Source organism: Leptodactylus fuscus, chromosome 6 (genome assembly GCF_031893055.1).
Source record: "Leptodactylus fuscus isolate aLepFus1 chromosome 6, aLepFus1.hap2, whole genome shotgun sequence".
Classification (NCBI taxonomy): Eukaryota; Metazoa; Chordata; class Amphibia; order Anura; family Leptodactylidae; genus Leptodactylus; species Leptodactylus fuscus.
This window is the reverse complement of record NC_134270.1, coordinates 183281044-183296777: the sequence shown is the minus strand read 5'-3', so window position 1 is coordinate 183296777 and position 15734 is coordinate 183281044. Positions and strand designations below refer to the sequence as shown.

The 15734-nt window shown below is 46.4% G+C and overlaps 1 protein-coding gene across 1 annotated transcript in view; it reads left to right on the top strand.

The window, feature by feature from the left end:
* LOC142210225 (guanylate-binding protein 2-like) overlaps window positions 1-13754 on the top strand; it is a 28289-nt gene extending 14535 nt beyond the window's left edge. The window contains exons 11-12 of the mRNA XM_075279249.1: window positions 13299-13460; window positions 13608-13754. Of these exons, the coding sequence (XP_075135350.1) occupies window positions 13299-13460; window positions 13608-13754 (309 nt within the window). The remainder of the gene's footprint in view (window positions 1-13298; window positions 13461-13607) is intronic.
* Window positions 13755-15734: the final 1980 nt, after the last annotated feature.

The following is a 15734-nucleotide window of genomic DNA, read 5'->3' as shown; positions in this document are numbered from 1 at the left end:
AGTCCCACACAGTATAATGTCCCCTTGGTGGTCCCACACAGTATAATGTCCCCTTCGTAGTCTCACACAGTATAATGTCCCCTTAGTGGACTCACACAGTATAATGTCCCCTTAGTGGTCCCACACAGTATAAAGTCCCCTTAGTGGTCTCACACAGTATAATGTCCCCTTAGTGGTCCCACACAGTATAATGTCCCCTTAGTGGACTCACACAGTATAATGTCCCCTTAGTGGACTCACACAGTATAATGTCCCCTTAGTGGTCCCACACAGTATAATGTCCCCTTGGTGGTCCCACACAGTATAATGTCCCCTTAGTGGTCCCACACAGTATAATGTCCCCTTAGTGGTCCCACACAGTATAATGTCCCCTTAGTGGTCCCACACAGTATAATGTCCCCTTAGTGGTCCCACACAGTATAATGTTCCCTTGGTGGTCCCACACAGTATAATGTCCCCTTAGTAGTCCCACACAGTATAATGTCTCCTTAGTAGTCCCACACAGTATAATGTCCCCTTAGTAGTCCCACACAGTATAATGTCCCCTTAGTAGTCCCACACAGTATAATGTCCCCTTCGAAGTCTCACACAGTATAATGTCCCCTTAGTGGTCCTATACAGTATAATGTCCCCTTAGTAGTCCCACACAGTATAATGTCCCCTTAGTGGTCCCACACAGTATAATGTCCCCTTAGTGGTCCCACACAGTACAATGTCCCCTTCGTAGTCTCACACAGTATAATGTCCCCTTAGTGGTCCCACACAGTATAATGTCCCCTTATTAGTCCCACACAATATAATGTCCCCTTAGTGGTCCCACACAGTACAATGTCCCCTTAGTGTTCTCACACAGTAAAATGTCCCCTTAGTGGTCTCACACAGTATAATGTCCCCTTAGTGGTCCCACACAGTATAATGTCCCCTTAGTGGACCCACACAGTATAATGTCCCCTTATTAGTCCCACACAATATAATGTCCCCTTAGTGGTCCCACACAGTACAATGTCCCCTTAGTGTTCTCACACAGTAAAATGTCCCCTTAGTGGTCTCACACAGTAAAATGTCCCCTTAGTGGTCCCACACAGTATAATGTCCCCTTAGTGGACTCACACAGTATAATGTCCCCTTAGTGGACTCACACAGTATAATGTCCCCTTAGTGGTCCCACACAGTATAATGTCCCCTTAGTGGACTCACACAGTATAATGTCCCCTTAGTGGTCCCACACAGTATAATGTCCCCTTAGTGGTCCCACACAGTATAATGTTCCCGTGGTGGTCCCACACAGTATAATGTCCCCTTAGTAGTCCCACACTGTATAATGTCCCCTTAGTGGTCCCACACAGTATAATGTTCCCTTGGTGGTCCCACACAGTAAAATGTCCCCTTAGTAGTCCCACACAGTATAATGTCCCCTTCGAAGTCTCACACAGTATAATGTCCCCTTAGTGGTCCCACACAGTATAATGTCCCCTTAGTGGTCCCACACAGTATAATGTCCCCTTAGTGGTCCCACACAGTATAATGTCCCCTTAGTTGTCCCACACAGTATAATGTCCCCTTAGTGGTCCCACACAGTATAATGTCCCCTTAGTGGTCCCACACAGTATAATGTCCCCTTCGTAGTCTCACACAGTATAATGTCCCCTTAGTGGTCCCACACAGTATAATGTCCCATTAGTAGTCCCACACAATATAATGTCCCCTTAGTGGTCCCACACAGTACAATGTCCCCTTAGTGTTCTCACACAGTATAATGTCCCCTTAGTGGTCCCACACAGTATAATGTCCCCTTAGTGGTCCCACACAGTATAATGTCCCCTTAGTGGTCCCACACAGTATAATGTCCACTTAGTGGTCCCACACAGTATAATGTCCCATTAGTTGTCCCACACAGTATAATGTCCCCTTAGTGGTCCCACACAGTATAATGTCCCCTTAGTGGTCCCACACAGTATAATGTCCCCTTAGTGGTCCCACACAGTATAATGTCCCCTTATTAGTCCCACACAATATAATGTCCCCTTAGTGGTCCCACACAGTACAATGTCCCCTTAGTGTTCTCACACAGTATAATGTCCCCTTAGTGGTCTCACACAGTATAATGTCCCCTTAGTGGACTCACACAGTATAATGTCCCCTTAGTAGTCCCACACAGTATAATGTCCCCTTAGTGGTCCCACACAGTATAATGTCCCCTTATTAGTCCCACACAATATAATGTCCCCTTAGTGGTCCCACACAGTACAATGTCCCCTTAGTGTTCTCACACAGTATAATGTCCCCTTAGTGGTCTCACACAGTATAATGTCCCCTTAGTGGACTCACACAGTATAATGTCCCCTTAGTGGTCCCACACAGTATAATGTCCCCTTAGTGGTCCCACACAGTATAATGTCCCCTTAGTGGTCCCACACAGTATAATGTCCCCTTAGTGGACTCACACAGTATAATGTCCCCTTAGTGGTCCCACACAGTATAATGTCCCCTTAATGGTCTCACACAGTATAATGTCCCCTTAGTGGTCCCACACAGTATAATGTCCCCTTAGTGGTCCCACACAGTATAATGTCCCCTTAGTAGTCCCACACAATATAATGTCCCCTTAGTGGTCCCACACAGTACAATGTCCCCTTAGTGTTCTCAAACAGTATAATGTCCCCTTAGTGGTCCCACACAGTATAATGTCCCCTTAGTGGTCCCACACAGTATAATGTCCCCTTAGTGGACTCACACTGTATAATGTCCCCTTAGTAGTCCCACACAGTATAATGCCCTCTTAGTCGTCCCACACAGTATAATGTCCCCTTAGTGGTCCCACACTGTATAATGTCCCCTTAGTAGTCCCACACAGTATAATGTCCTCTTAGTGGTCCCACACAGTATAATGTCCCCTTAGCGGTCTCACACAGCATAATGTCCCCTTAGTAGTCCCACACAGTATAATGTCCCCTTAGTAGTCCCACACAGTATAATGTCCCCTTAGTGATCCCACACAGTATAATGTCCCCTTCGTAGTCTCACACAGTATAATGCCCCCTTAGTAGTCCCACACAGTATAATGTCCCCTTAGTGGTCCCACACTGTTTAATGTCCCCTTAGTAGTCCCACACAGTATAATGTCCCATTAGTGGTCCCACACAGTATAATGTCCCCTTAGTAGTCCCACACAGTATAATGTCCCCTTAGTGGTTCCACACAGTATAATGTCCCCTTCTTAGTCTCACACAGTATAATGCCCCCTTAGTGGTCCCACACAGTATAATGTCCCCTTAGTAGTCTCACACAGTATAATGTCCCCTTAGTGGTCCCACACAGTATAATGTCCCCTTAGTGGTCCCACACTGTATAATGTCCCCTTAGTAGTCCCACACAGTATAATGCCCTCTTAGTCGTCCCACACTGTATAAAGTCCCCTTAGTAGTCCCACACAGTATAATGTCCTCTTAGTGGTCCCACACAGTATAATGTCCCCTTACCGGTCTCACACAGTATAATGTCCCCTTAGTAGTCCCACACAGTATAATGTCCCCTTAGTAGTCCCACACAGTATAATGTCCCCTTAGTGATCCCACACAGTATAATGTCCCCTTAGCGGTCTCACACAGTATAATGTCCCCTTAGTAGTCCCACACAGTATAATGTCCCCTTAGTAGTCCCACACAGTATAATCTCCCCTTAGTGATCCCACACAGTATAATGTCCCCTTAGTGGTCCCACACTGTATAATGTCCCCTTAGTAGTCCCACACAGTATAATGTCCCCTTAGTGGTCCCACACAGTATAATGTCCCCTTAGTGGTCCCACACTGTATAATGTCCCCTTAGTAGTCCCACACAGTATAATGTCCCCTTAGTGGTCCCACACAGTATAATGTCCCCTTAGTGGTCTCACACAGTATAATATCCCCTTCGTAGTCCAACACAGTATAAAGTCCCCTTAGTGGTCCCACACAGTATAATGTCCCCTTAGTGGTCTCACACAGTATAATGTCCCCTTCGTAGTCCCACACAGTATAATGCCCCCTTCATAGTCCCACACAGTATAATGTCTCCTTAGTGGTCCCACACAGTATAATGTCCCCTTAGTAGTCCCACACAATATAATGTCCCCTTAGTGGTCCCACACAGTACAATGTCCCCTTAGTGTTCTCACACAGTATAATGTCCCCTTAGTGGTCCCACACAGTATAATGTCCCCTTAGTGGTCCCACACAGTATAATGTCCCCTTAGTGGTCTCACACAGTATAATATCCCCTTCGTATTCCCACACAGTATAATGTCCCCTTAGTAGTCCCACACAGTATAATGTCCCCTTAGTAGTCCCACACTGTATAATGTCGCCTTAGTGGTCCCACACAGTATAATGTCCCCTTAGTGGTCTCACACAGTATAATGTCCCCTTCGTAGTCCCACACAGTATAATGCCCCCTTCATAGTCCCACACAGTATAATGTCTCCTTAGTGGTCCCACACAGTATAATGTCCCCTTAGTAGTCCCACACAATATAATGTCCCCTTAGTGGTCCCACACAGTACAATGTCCCCTTAGTGTTCTCACACAGTATAATGTCCCCTTAGTGGTCCCACACAGTATAATGTCCCCTTAGTGGTCCCACACAGTATAATGTCCCCTTAGTGGACTCACACTGTATAATGTCCCCTTAGTAGTCCCACACAGTATAATGCCCTCTTAGTCGTCCCACACAGTATAATGTCCCCTTAGTGGTCCCACACTGTTTAATGTCCCCTTAGTAGTCCCACACAGTATAATGTCCCATTAGTAGTCCCACACAGTATTATGTCCCCTTAGTAGTCCCACACAGTATAATGTCCCCTTAGTGGTCCCACACAGTATAATGTCCTCTTAGTGGTCCCACACAGTATAATGTCCCCTTAGTAGTTCCACAAAGTATAATGTCCTCTTAGTGGTCCCACACAGTATAATGTCCCCTTAGTGGTCCCACACTGTTTAATGTCCCCTTAGTAGTCCCACACAGTATAATGTCCCATTAGTAGTCCCACACAGTATAATGTCCCCTTAGTAGTCCCACACAGTATAATGTCCCCTTAGTGGTTCCACACAGTATAATGTCCCCTTCTTAGTCTCACACAGTATAATGTCCCCTTAGTAGTCCCACACAGTATAATGTCCCCTTCGTAGTCTCACACAGTATAATGCCCCCTTAGTAGTCCCACACAGTATAATGTCCCCTTAGTGGTCCCACACTGTTTAATGTCCCCTTAGTAGTCCCACACAGTATAATGTCCCATTAGTAGTCCCACACAGTATAATGTCCCCTTAGTAGTCCCACACAGTATAATTTCCCCTAAGTGGTCCCACACTGTATAATGTCCCCTTAGTAGTCCCACACAGTATAATGTCCACTTAGTGGTCCCACACAGTATAATGTCCCCTTAGTGGTCCCACACTGTATAATGTCCCCTTAGTAGTCCCACACAGTATAATGCCCTCTTAGTCGTCACACACTGTATAATGTCCCCTTAGTAGTCCCACACAGTATAATGTCCATTTAGTGCTCCCACACAGTATAATGTCCCCTTAGCGGTCTCACACAGTATATTGTCCCCTTAGTAGTCCCACACAGTATAATGTCCCCTTAGTAGTCCCACACAGTATAATGTCCCCTTAGTGATCCCACACAGTATAATGTCCCCTTAGCGGTCTCACACTGTATAATGTCCCCTTAGTAGTCCCACACAGTATAATGTCCCCTTAGTAGTCCCACACAGTATAATGTCCCCTTAGTGATCCCACACAGTATAATGTCCCCTTAGTGGTCCCACACTGTATAATGTCCCCATAGTAGTCCCACACAGTATAATGTCCCCTTAGTAGTCCCACACAGTATAATGTCCCCTTAGTGGTCCCACACAGTATAATGTCCCCTTCTTAGTCTCACACAGTATAATGCCCCCTTAGTGGTCCCACACAGTATAATGTCCCCTTAGTGGTCCCACACTGTATAATGTCCCCTTAGTAGTCCCACACAGTATAATGTCCCCTTAGTGGTCCCACACAGTATAATGTCCCCTTAGTGGTCTCACACAGTATAATATCCCCTTCGTAGTCCCACACAGTATAATGTCCCCTTAGTAGTCCCACACAGTATAATGTCCCCTTAGTAGTCCCACACTTTATAATGTCGCCTTAGTGGTCCCACACAGTATAATGTCCCCTTAGTGGTCTCACACAGTATAATGTCCCCTTCGTAGTCCCACACAGTATAATGCCCCCTTCATAGTCCCACACAGTATAATGTCTCCTTAGTGGTCCCACACAGTATAATGTCCCCTTAGTAGTCTCACACAGTATAATGTCTTCTTAGTAGTCTCACACAGTATAATGTCCCCTTAGTGGTCCCACACAATATAATGTCCTCTTAGTGGTCCCACACAGTATAATGTCCCCTTAGTGGTCTCACACAGTATAATGTGCCCTTAGTAGTCTAACACAGTATAATGTACCCTTCGTAGTCTCACACAGTATAATGTCCCCTTAGTGGTCCCACACAGTATAATGTCCCCTTTGTGGTCTCACACAGTATAATGTCCCCTTAGTGGTCTCACACAGTATAATGTCCCCTTAGTGGTCCCACACAGTATAATGTTCCCTTAGTGGTCCCACACAGTATAATGTCCCCTTAGTGGTCTCACACAGTATAATGTCCCCTTAGTGGTCTCACACAGTAAATTGTCCACTTAGTGGTCCCACACAGTATAATGTCCCCTTAGTAGTCCCACACAGTATAATGTCCCCTTAGTAGTCCCACACAGTATAATGTCCCCTTAGTGGTCCCACACAGTATAATGTCCCCTTAGTGGTCTCACACAGTATAATGTCCCCTTAGTGGTCTCACACAGTATAAAGTCCACTTAGTGGTCCCACACAGTATAATGTCCCCTTAGTGGTCCCACACAGTATAATGTGCCCTTGGTAGTCCCACACAGTATAATGTCCCCTTAGTAGTCCCACACAGTATAATGTCCCCTTAGTGGTCTCACACAGTATAATGTCCACTTAGTGGTCCCACACAGTATAATGTCCCCTTAGTAGTCCCACACAGTATAATGTCCCCTTAGTAGTCCCACACAGTATAATGTCCCCTTAGTGGTCCCACACAGTATAATGTCCCCTTAGTGGTCTCACACAGTATAATGTCCCCTTAGTAGTCCCACACAGTATAATGTCCCCTTAGTAGTCCCACACAGTATAATGTCCCCTTAGTAGTCCCACACAGTATAATGTCCCCTTAGTGGTCTCACACAGTATAATGTCCCCTTAGTGGTCCCACACTGTATAATGTCCCCTTAGTAGTCTCACACAGTATAATGTCCCCTTAGTTGTCCCACGCAGTATAATGTCCCCTTAGTGGTCCCACACAGTATAATGTCCCCTTAGTGGTGCCCACACAGTATAATGTCCCCTTAGTGGTCCCCACACAGTATAATGTCCCCTTAGTGGTCTCACACAGTATAATGTCCCCTTAGTAGTCCCACACAGTATAATGTCCCCTTAGTTGTCTCACACAGTATAATGTCCCCTTAGTGGTCCCACACAGTATAATGTCCCCTTAGTGGTCCCACACAGTATAATGTCCCCTTAGTGGTCCCACACAGTATAATGTCCCCTTAGTGGTTCCCACACAGTATAATGTCCCCTTAGTGGTCCCACACTGTATAATGTCCCCTTTGTAGTCTCACACAGTATAATGTCCCCTTTGTGGTCCCACACAGTATAATGTCCCCTTAGTGGTCCCCACACAGTATAATGCCCCCTTAGTAGACCCACACAGTATAATGTCCCCTTAGTGGTCCCACACAGTATAATGTCCCCTTAGTAGTCCCACACAGTATAATGTCCCCTTAGTGGTCCCACACAGTATAATGTCCCCTTAGTAGTCCCACACAGTATAATGTCCCCTTCGTAGTCTCACACAGTATAATGTCCCCTTAGTGGTCCCACACAGTATAATGTCCCCTTAGTAGTCCCACACAGTATAATGTCCCCTTAGTGGTCCCACACAGTATAATGTCCCCTTAGTGGTCCCACACAGTATAATGTCCCCTTAGTGGTCCCACACAGTATAATGTCCCCTTAGTCTTGGTGGTCCCACACAGTATAATGTCCCCTTAGTTGTCCCACACAGTATAATGTCCCCTTAGTGGTCCCCACACAGTATAATGTCCCCTTAGTCTTGGTGGTCCCACACAGTATAATGTCCCCTTAGTTGTCCCACACAGTATAATGTCCCCTTAGTGGTCCCACACAGTATAATGTCCCCTTAGTAGTCCCACACAGTATAATGTCCCCTTAGTAGTCCCACACTGTATAATGTCCCCTTAGTTGTCTCACACAGTATAATGTCCCCTTAGTAGTCCCACACAGTATAATGTCCCCTTAGTGGTCCCCACACAGTATAATGTCCCCTTAGTCTTGGTGGTCCCACACAGTATAATGTCCCCTTAGTTGTCTCACACAGTATAATGTCCCCTTAGTGGTCCCACACAGTATAATGTCCCCTTAGTGGTCCCCACACAGTATAATGTCCCCTTAGTTGTCCCACACAGTATAATGTCCCCTTAGTGGTCCCACACAGTATAATGTCCCCTTAGTAGTCCCACACAGTATAATGTCCCCTTAGTAGTCCCACACTGTATAATGTCCCCTTAGTTGTCTCACACAGTATAATGTCCCCTTAGTAGTCCCACACAGTATAATGTCCCCTTAGTAGTCCCACACAGTACAATGTCCCCTTAGTCTTGGTGGTCCCACACAGTATAATGTCCCCTTAGTTGTCCCACACAGTATAATGTCCCCTTAGTCTTGGTGGTCCCACACAGTATAATGTCCCCTTAGTTGTCCTACACAGTATAATGTCCCCTTAGTAGTCCCACACTGTATAATGTCCCCTTAGTTGTCTCACACAGTATAATGTCCCCTTCGTAGTCCCACACAGTATAATGTCCCCTTAGTGGTCCCACACAGTATAATGTCCCCTTAGTAGTCCCACACAGTATAATGTCCCCTTCGTAGTCTCACACAGTATAATGTCCCTTTAGTGGTCCCACACAGTATAATGTCCCCTTAGTGGTCCCACACAGTATAATGTCCCCTTAGTGGTCCCACACAGTATAATGTCCCCTTAGTGGTCCCACACAGTATAATGTCCCCTTAGTAGTCCCACACAGTATAATGTCCCCTTAGTGGTCCCACACAGTATAATGTCCCCTTAGTAGTCCCACACAGTATAATGTCCCCTTAGTCTTGGTGGTCCCACACAATATAATGTCCCCTTAGTGGTCCCCACACAGTATAATGTCCCCTTAGTCTTGGTGGTCCCACACAGTATAATGTCCCCTTAGTAGTCCCACACAGTATAATGTCCCCTTAGTAGTCCCACACAATATAATGTCCCCTTAGTTGTCCCACACAGTATAATGTCCCCTTAGTGGTCCCACACAGTATAATGTCCCCTTAGTAGTCCCACACAGTATAATGTCCCCTTAGTAGTCCCACACAGTATAATGTCCCCTTAGTAGTCCCACACTGTATAATGTCCCCTGAGTGCTCCCACACAGTATAATGTCCCCTTAGTGGTCCCACACAGTATAATGTCCCCTTAGTGGTCCCACACAGTATAATGTCCCCTTAGTGGTCCCACACAGTATAATGTCCCCTTAGTGGTTCCCACACAGTATAATGTCCCCTTAGTGGTCCCACACTGTATAATGTCCCCTTTGTAGTCTCACACAGTATAATGTCCCCTTAGTGGTCCCACACAGTATAATGTCCCCTTAGTGGTCCCCACACAGTATAATGCCCCCTTAGTAGACCCACACAGTATAATGTCCCCTTAGTGGTCCCACACAGTATAATGTCCCCTTAGTGGTCCCACACAGTATAATGTCCCCTTAGTGGTCCCACACAGTATAATGTCCCCTTAGTGGTCCCACACAGTATAATGTCCCCTTAGTGGTTCCCACACAGTATAATGTCCCCTTAGTGGTCCCACACTGTATAATGTCCCCTTAGTAGTCTCACACAGTATAATGTCCCCTTAGTGGTCCCACACAGTATAATGTCCCCTTAGTAGACCCACACAGTATAATGTCCCCTTAGTGGTCCCACACAGTATAATGTCCCCTTAGTAGACCCACACAGTATAATGTCCCCTTAGTGGTCCCACACAGTATAATGTCCCCTTAGTAGTCCCACACAGTATAATGTCCCCTTCGTAGTCTCACACAGTATAATGTCCCCTTAGTGGTCCCACACAGTATAATGTCCCCTTAGTAGTCCCACACAGTATAATGTCCCCTTAGTGGTCCCACACAGTATAATGTCCCCTTAGTGGTCCCACACAGTATAATGTCCCCTTAGTGGTCCCACACAGTATAATGTCCCCTTAGTCTTGGTGGTCCCACACAGTATAATGTCCCCTTAGTTGTCCCACACAGTATAATGTCCCCTTAGTGGTCCCCACACAGTATAATGTTCCCTTAAGTCTTGGTGGTCCCACACAGTATAATGTCCCCTTAGTTGTCCCACACAGTATAATGTCCCCTTAGTGGTCCCACACAGTATAATGTCCCCTTAGTAGTCCCACACAGTATAATGTCCCCTTAGTAGTCCCACACTGTATAATGTCCCCTTAGTTGTCTCACACAGTATAATGTCCCCTTAGTAGTCCCACACAGTATAATGTCCCCTTAGTGGTCCCCACACAGTATAATGTCCCCTTAGTCTTGGTGGTCCCACACAGTATAATGTCCCCTTAGTTGTCTCACACAGTATAATGTCCCCTTAGTAGTCCCACACAGTATAATGTCCCCTTAGTGGTCCCCACACAGTATAATGTCCCCTTAGTCTTGGTGGTCCCACACAGTATAATGTCCCCTTAGTTGTCCCACACAGTATAATGTCCCCTTAGTGGTCCCACACAGTATAATGTCCCCTTAGTAGTCCCACACAGTATAATGTCCCCTTAGTAGTCCCACACTGTATAATGTCCCCTTAGTTGTCTCACACAGTATAATGTCCCCTTAGTAGTCCCACACAGTATAATGTCCCCTTAGTAGTCCCACACAGTACAATGTCCCCTTAGTCTTGGTGGTCCCACACAGTATAATGTCCCCTTAGTTGTCCCACACAGTATAATGTCCCCTTAGTCTTGGTGGTCCCACACAGTATAATGTCCCCTTAGTTGTCCTACACAGTATAATGTCCCCTTAGTAGTCCCACACTGTATAATGTCCCCTTAGTTGTCTCACACAGTATAATGTCCCCTTCGTAGTCCCACACAGTATAATGTCCCCTTAGTGTTCTCACACAGTATAATGTCCCCTTCGTAGTCCCACACAGTATAATGTCCCCTTAGTGATCCCACACAGTATAATGTCCCCTTAGTAGTCCCACACAGTATAATGTCCCCTTAGTGGTCCCACACAGTATAATGCCCCCTTAGTGGTCCCACACAGTATAATGTCCCCTTAGTAGTCCCACACAGTATAATGTCCCCTTCGTAGTCTCACACAGTATAATGTCCCTTTAGTGGTCCCACACAGTATAATGTCCCCTTAGTGGTCCCACACAGTATAATGTCCCCTTAGTGGTCCCACACAGTATAATGTCCCCTTAGTGGTCCCACACAGTATAATGTCCCCTTAGTAGTCCCACACAGTATAATGTCCCCTTAGTGGTCCCACACAGTATAATGTCCCCTTAGTAGTCCCACACAGTATAATGTCCCCTTAGTCTTGGTGGTCCCACACAATATAATGTCCCCTTAGTGGTCCCCACACAGTATAATGTCCCCTTAGTCTTGGTGGTCCCACACAGTATAATGTCCCCTTAGTAGTCCCACACAGTATAATGTCCCCTTAGTTGTCCCACACAGTATAATGTCCCCTTAGTGGTCCCACACAGTATAATGTCCCCTTAGTAGTCCCACACAATATAATGTCCCCTTAGTTGTCCCACACAGTATAATGTCCCCTTAGTGGTCCCACACAGTATAATGTCCCCTTAGTAGTCCCACACAGTATAATGTCCCCTTAGTAGTCCCACACAGTATAATGTCCCCTTAGTAGTCCCACACTGTATAATGTCCCCTTAGTGGTCCCACACAGAATAATGTCCCCTTAGTAGTCCCGCACTGTATAATGTCCCCTTAGTGGTCCCACACAGTATAATGTCCCCTTAGTAGTCCCACACAGTATAATGTCCCCTTAGTTGTCCCACACAGTATAATGTCCCCTTAGTTGTCCCACACAGTATAATGTCCCCTTAGTGGTCCCACACAGTATAATGTCCCCTTAGTAGTCCCACACAGTATAATGTCCCCTTAGTAGTCCCACACTGTATAATGTCCCCTTAGTGGTCCCACACAGTATAATGTCCCCTTAGTAGTCCCACACAGTATAATGTCCCCTTAGTAGTCCCACACAGTATAATGTCCCCTTAGTAGTCCCACACTGTATAATGTCCCCTTAGTGGTCCCACACAGTATAATGTCCTCTTCGTAGTCCCACACAGTTTAATGTCCCCTTAGTGGTCCCACACAGTATAATGTCCCCTTAGTCTTGGTGGTCCCTCATATTAATCTCTCAGGACTGTCTCCTTCCTCCTTATAGAGGAGACAGCGGAGTGACAGGTGCGGGGGAGGAGTGCATGCTTGAACCCTTTGTATCGCTGCTTGCCATTGACTGGTGCAGGGTGTAAGTAAGTTTTACTGAAGGAAGAACATCAGTGTGACTTAGGCCCGGTTCACATCTGCAGTCCGCTTGGGGACCCCTCAAACGGAAACCTGTACACATTAAATAGCAGTCAGCTAAGAAACCACACAAACCCCATAGACTACAACAAGGTCCGTGTGGTTGCTGCTTGAAACATGTGCAGAGAAACGTGCTGCTTGCTTGATTCATGCGGAAACCCCACAGGCCCCGTTATAGTGTCTGGGCTCCGCCTGGTTAATTAGCCAATTGCTTTTTAACGCGTATAGATTTCCGTAGACTCCCCGCACAGAATACTGGACGCAGATGTGAACCAGGCCTGAGGGATATAGTGATCAGATCGTTGCACCTTGCAGTTACAGAAGCGAGGGTATCCAGGACAGGGCTGTGTTCTCCAGAGAGGACCTGCTCACACATGGGAGTTATTGGAAGCTTTTCGGGGTCCTCCTTTAAATACAGCAGAATTTTAAGCAGCGATGATTTTAACATTCCCTGTTGGTTTTACTAAATCTTTTGTCTTATTCATTTCTTATTCATTCCAGGTGGAAAAACAGAAGATTTATGCGGAGCTTGCAGGTAACATGTCATCCCTGCAAAGACAAATTGCAACCTTACAGAATTCCAACAAACTCCTGGCAGAGAAGGAACAAGACAGACAGATGCAGATGAAGCAACAAGAAGAGTCGATGGCCCGGAGGTTACAGGTAAGGTATTGTGTGCGGCGCCGGGGGCGAGGTCTGTGGAAGTTCTGGGCTTGTCGATGGAGCACGAAAGTGGTATCACATCACCTATATGGGGGTTGTCCATCAGTCCGGACTCGAACCTAAAATACAGTTTTGCTTTTCATTTAGATTCGTTGCAGTTCACCACAATTTTTCCTTGAAGTTTTTATTAAATTTCTCGAGCTTCATCAGGGTGCAACAAAGACTGCCAGAGCTCCCGAAAGATTGGTTATTCTTCACAAGGGTTATTACCAGATGTTTTTCATCATCTTCTAAGTTTAACCCAAAAATCACATTGAAATTGAAATAAACCTCCTACCCAAGCAAAACTTTAAGGGGTAAAAGGGCAGAACCCAGCACATCAACCATAAAGGTAGACTGGTGGGGTCACCTGAATCAAACAGTGTTTTCCTCCTGTGAATCGCTGCCTCATAGACAAACAAATTCTTTGAAGAAATGAGAATATCGCCACTCACCTTGTTGGAACAATAGAAATGGACCATGATTGTTCAAAGAGCTCATTTGTATATTGGCAAAAACAGCAATATCTCAGCCATGGAGCCAGCGATTCATAAGATGAAAACATGGTTTGATTAAGGTGACAGTAACCTATCTATCTGCATGGCTGGGGTGATATACTGGTTCTGGTGACAGTAACCTATCTATCTGCATGGCTGGGGTGATATGCTGGGTCTGGTGACAGTAACCTATCTATCTGCAGGCTGGGGTGATTTGCTGGTTCTGGTGACAGTATAACCTATCTATCTGCAAGACTGGGGTGATATGCTGGGTCTGGTGACAGTAACCTATCTATCTGCAGGACTGGGGTGATATGCTGGGTCTGGTGACAGTAACCTATCTATCTGCAGGGCTGGGGTGATATGCTGGTTCTGGTGACACTAACCTATCTATCTGCAGGGCTGGGGTGATATGCTGGGTCTGGTGACAGTAACCTATCTATCTGCAGGGCTGGGGTGATATGCTGGTTCTGGTGACAGTAACCTATCTATCTGCAGGGCTGGGGTGATATGCTGGTTCTGGTGACAGTATAACCTATCTATCTGCAGGACTGGGGTGATATGCTGGGTCTGGTGACAGTAACCTATCTATCTGCAGGGCTGGGGTGATATGCTGGTTCTGGTGACAGTAACCTATCTATCTGCAGGACTGGGGTGATATGCTGGTTCTGGTGACAGTAACCTATCTATCTGCAGGGCTGGGGTGATATGCTGGTTCTGGTGACAGTATAACCTATCTATCTGCAGGACTGGGGTGATATGCTGGGTCTGGTGACAGTAACCTATCTATCTGCAGGACTGGGGTGATATGCTGGGTCTGGTGACAGTAACCTATCTATCTGCAGGGCTGGGGTGATATGCTGGGTCTGGTGACACTAACCTATCTATCTGCAGGGCTGGGGTGATATGCTGGTTCTGGTGACAGTAACCTATCTATCTGCAGGGCTGGGGAGATATGCTGGTTCTGGTGACAGTAACCTATCTATCTGCAGGGCTGGGGTGATATGCTGGTTTTGGTGACAGTAACCTATCTATCTGCAGGGCTGGGGTGATATGCTGGTTCTGGTGACAGTATAACCTATCTATCTGCAGGACTGGGGTGATATGCTGGGTCTGGTGACAGTAACCTATCTATCTGCAGGACTGGGGTGATATGCTGGGTCTGGTGACAGTAACCTATCTATCTGCAGGGCTGGGGTGATATGCTGGGTCTGGTGACACTAACCTATCTATCTGCAGGGCTGGGTGATATGCTGGTTCTGGTGACAGTAACCTATCTATCTGCAGGGCTGGGGAGATATGCTGGTTCTGGTGACAGTAACCTATCTATCTGCAGGGCTGGGGTGATATGCTGGTTCTGGTGACAGTAACCTATCTATCTGCAGGGTTGGGGTGATATGCTGGGTCTGGTGACAGTAACCTATCTATCTGCAGGGCTGGGGTGATATGCTGGTTCTGGTGACAGTATAACCTATCTATCTGCAGGACTGGGGTGATATGCTGGGTCTGGTGACAGTAACCTATCTATCTGCAGGACTGGGGTGATATGCTGGGTCTGGTGACAGTAACCTATCTATCTGCAGGGCTGGGGTGATATGCTGGGTCTGGTGACAGTAACCTATCTATCTGCAGGGCTGGGGTGATATGCTGGTTCTGGTGACAGTATAACCTATCTATCTGCAGGACTGGGGTGATATGCTGGGTCTGGTGACAGTAACCTATCTATCTGCAGGGCTGG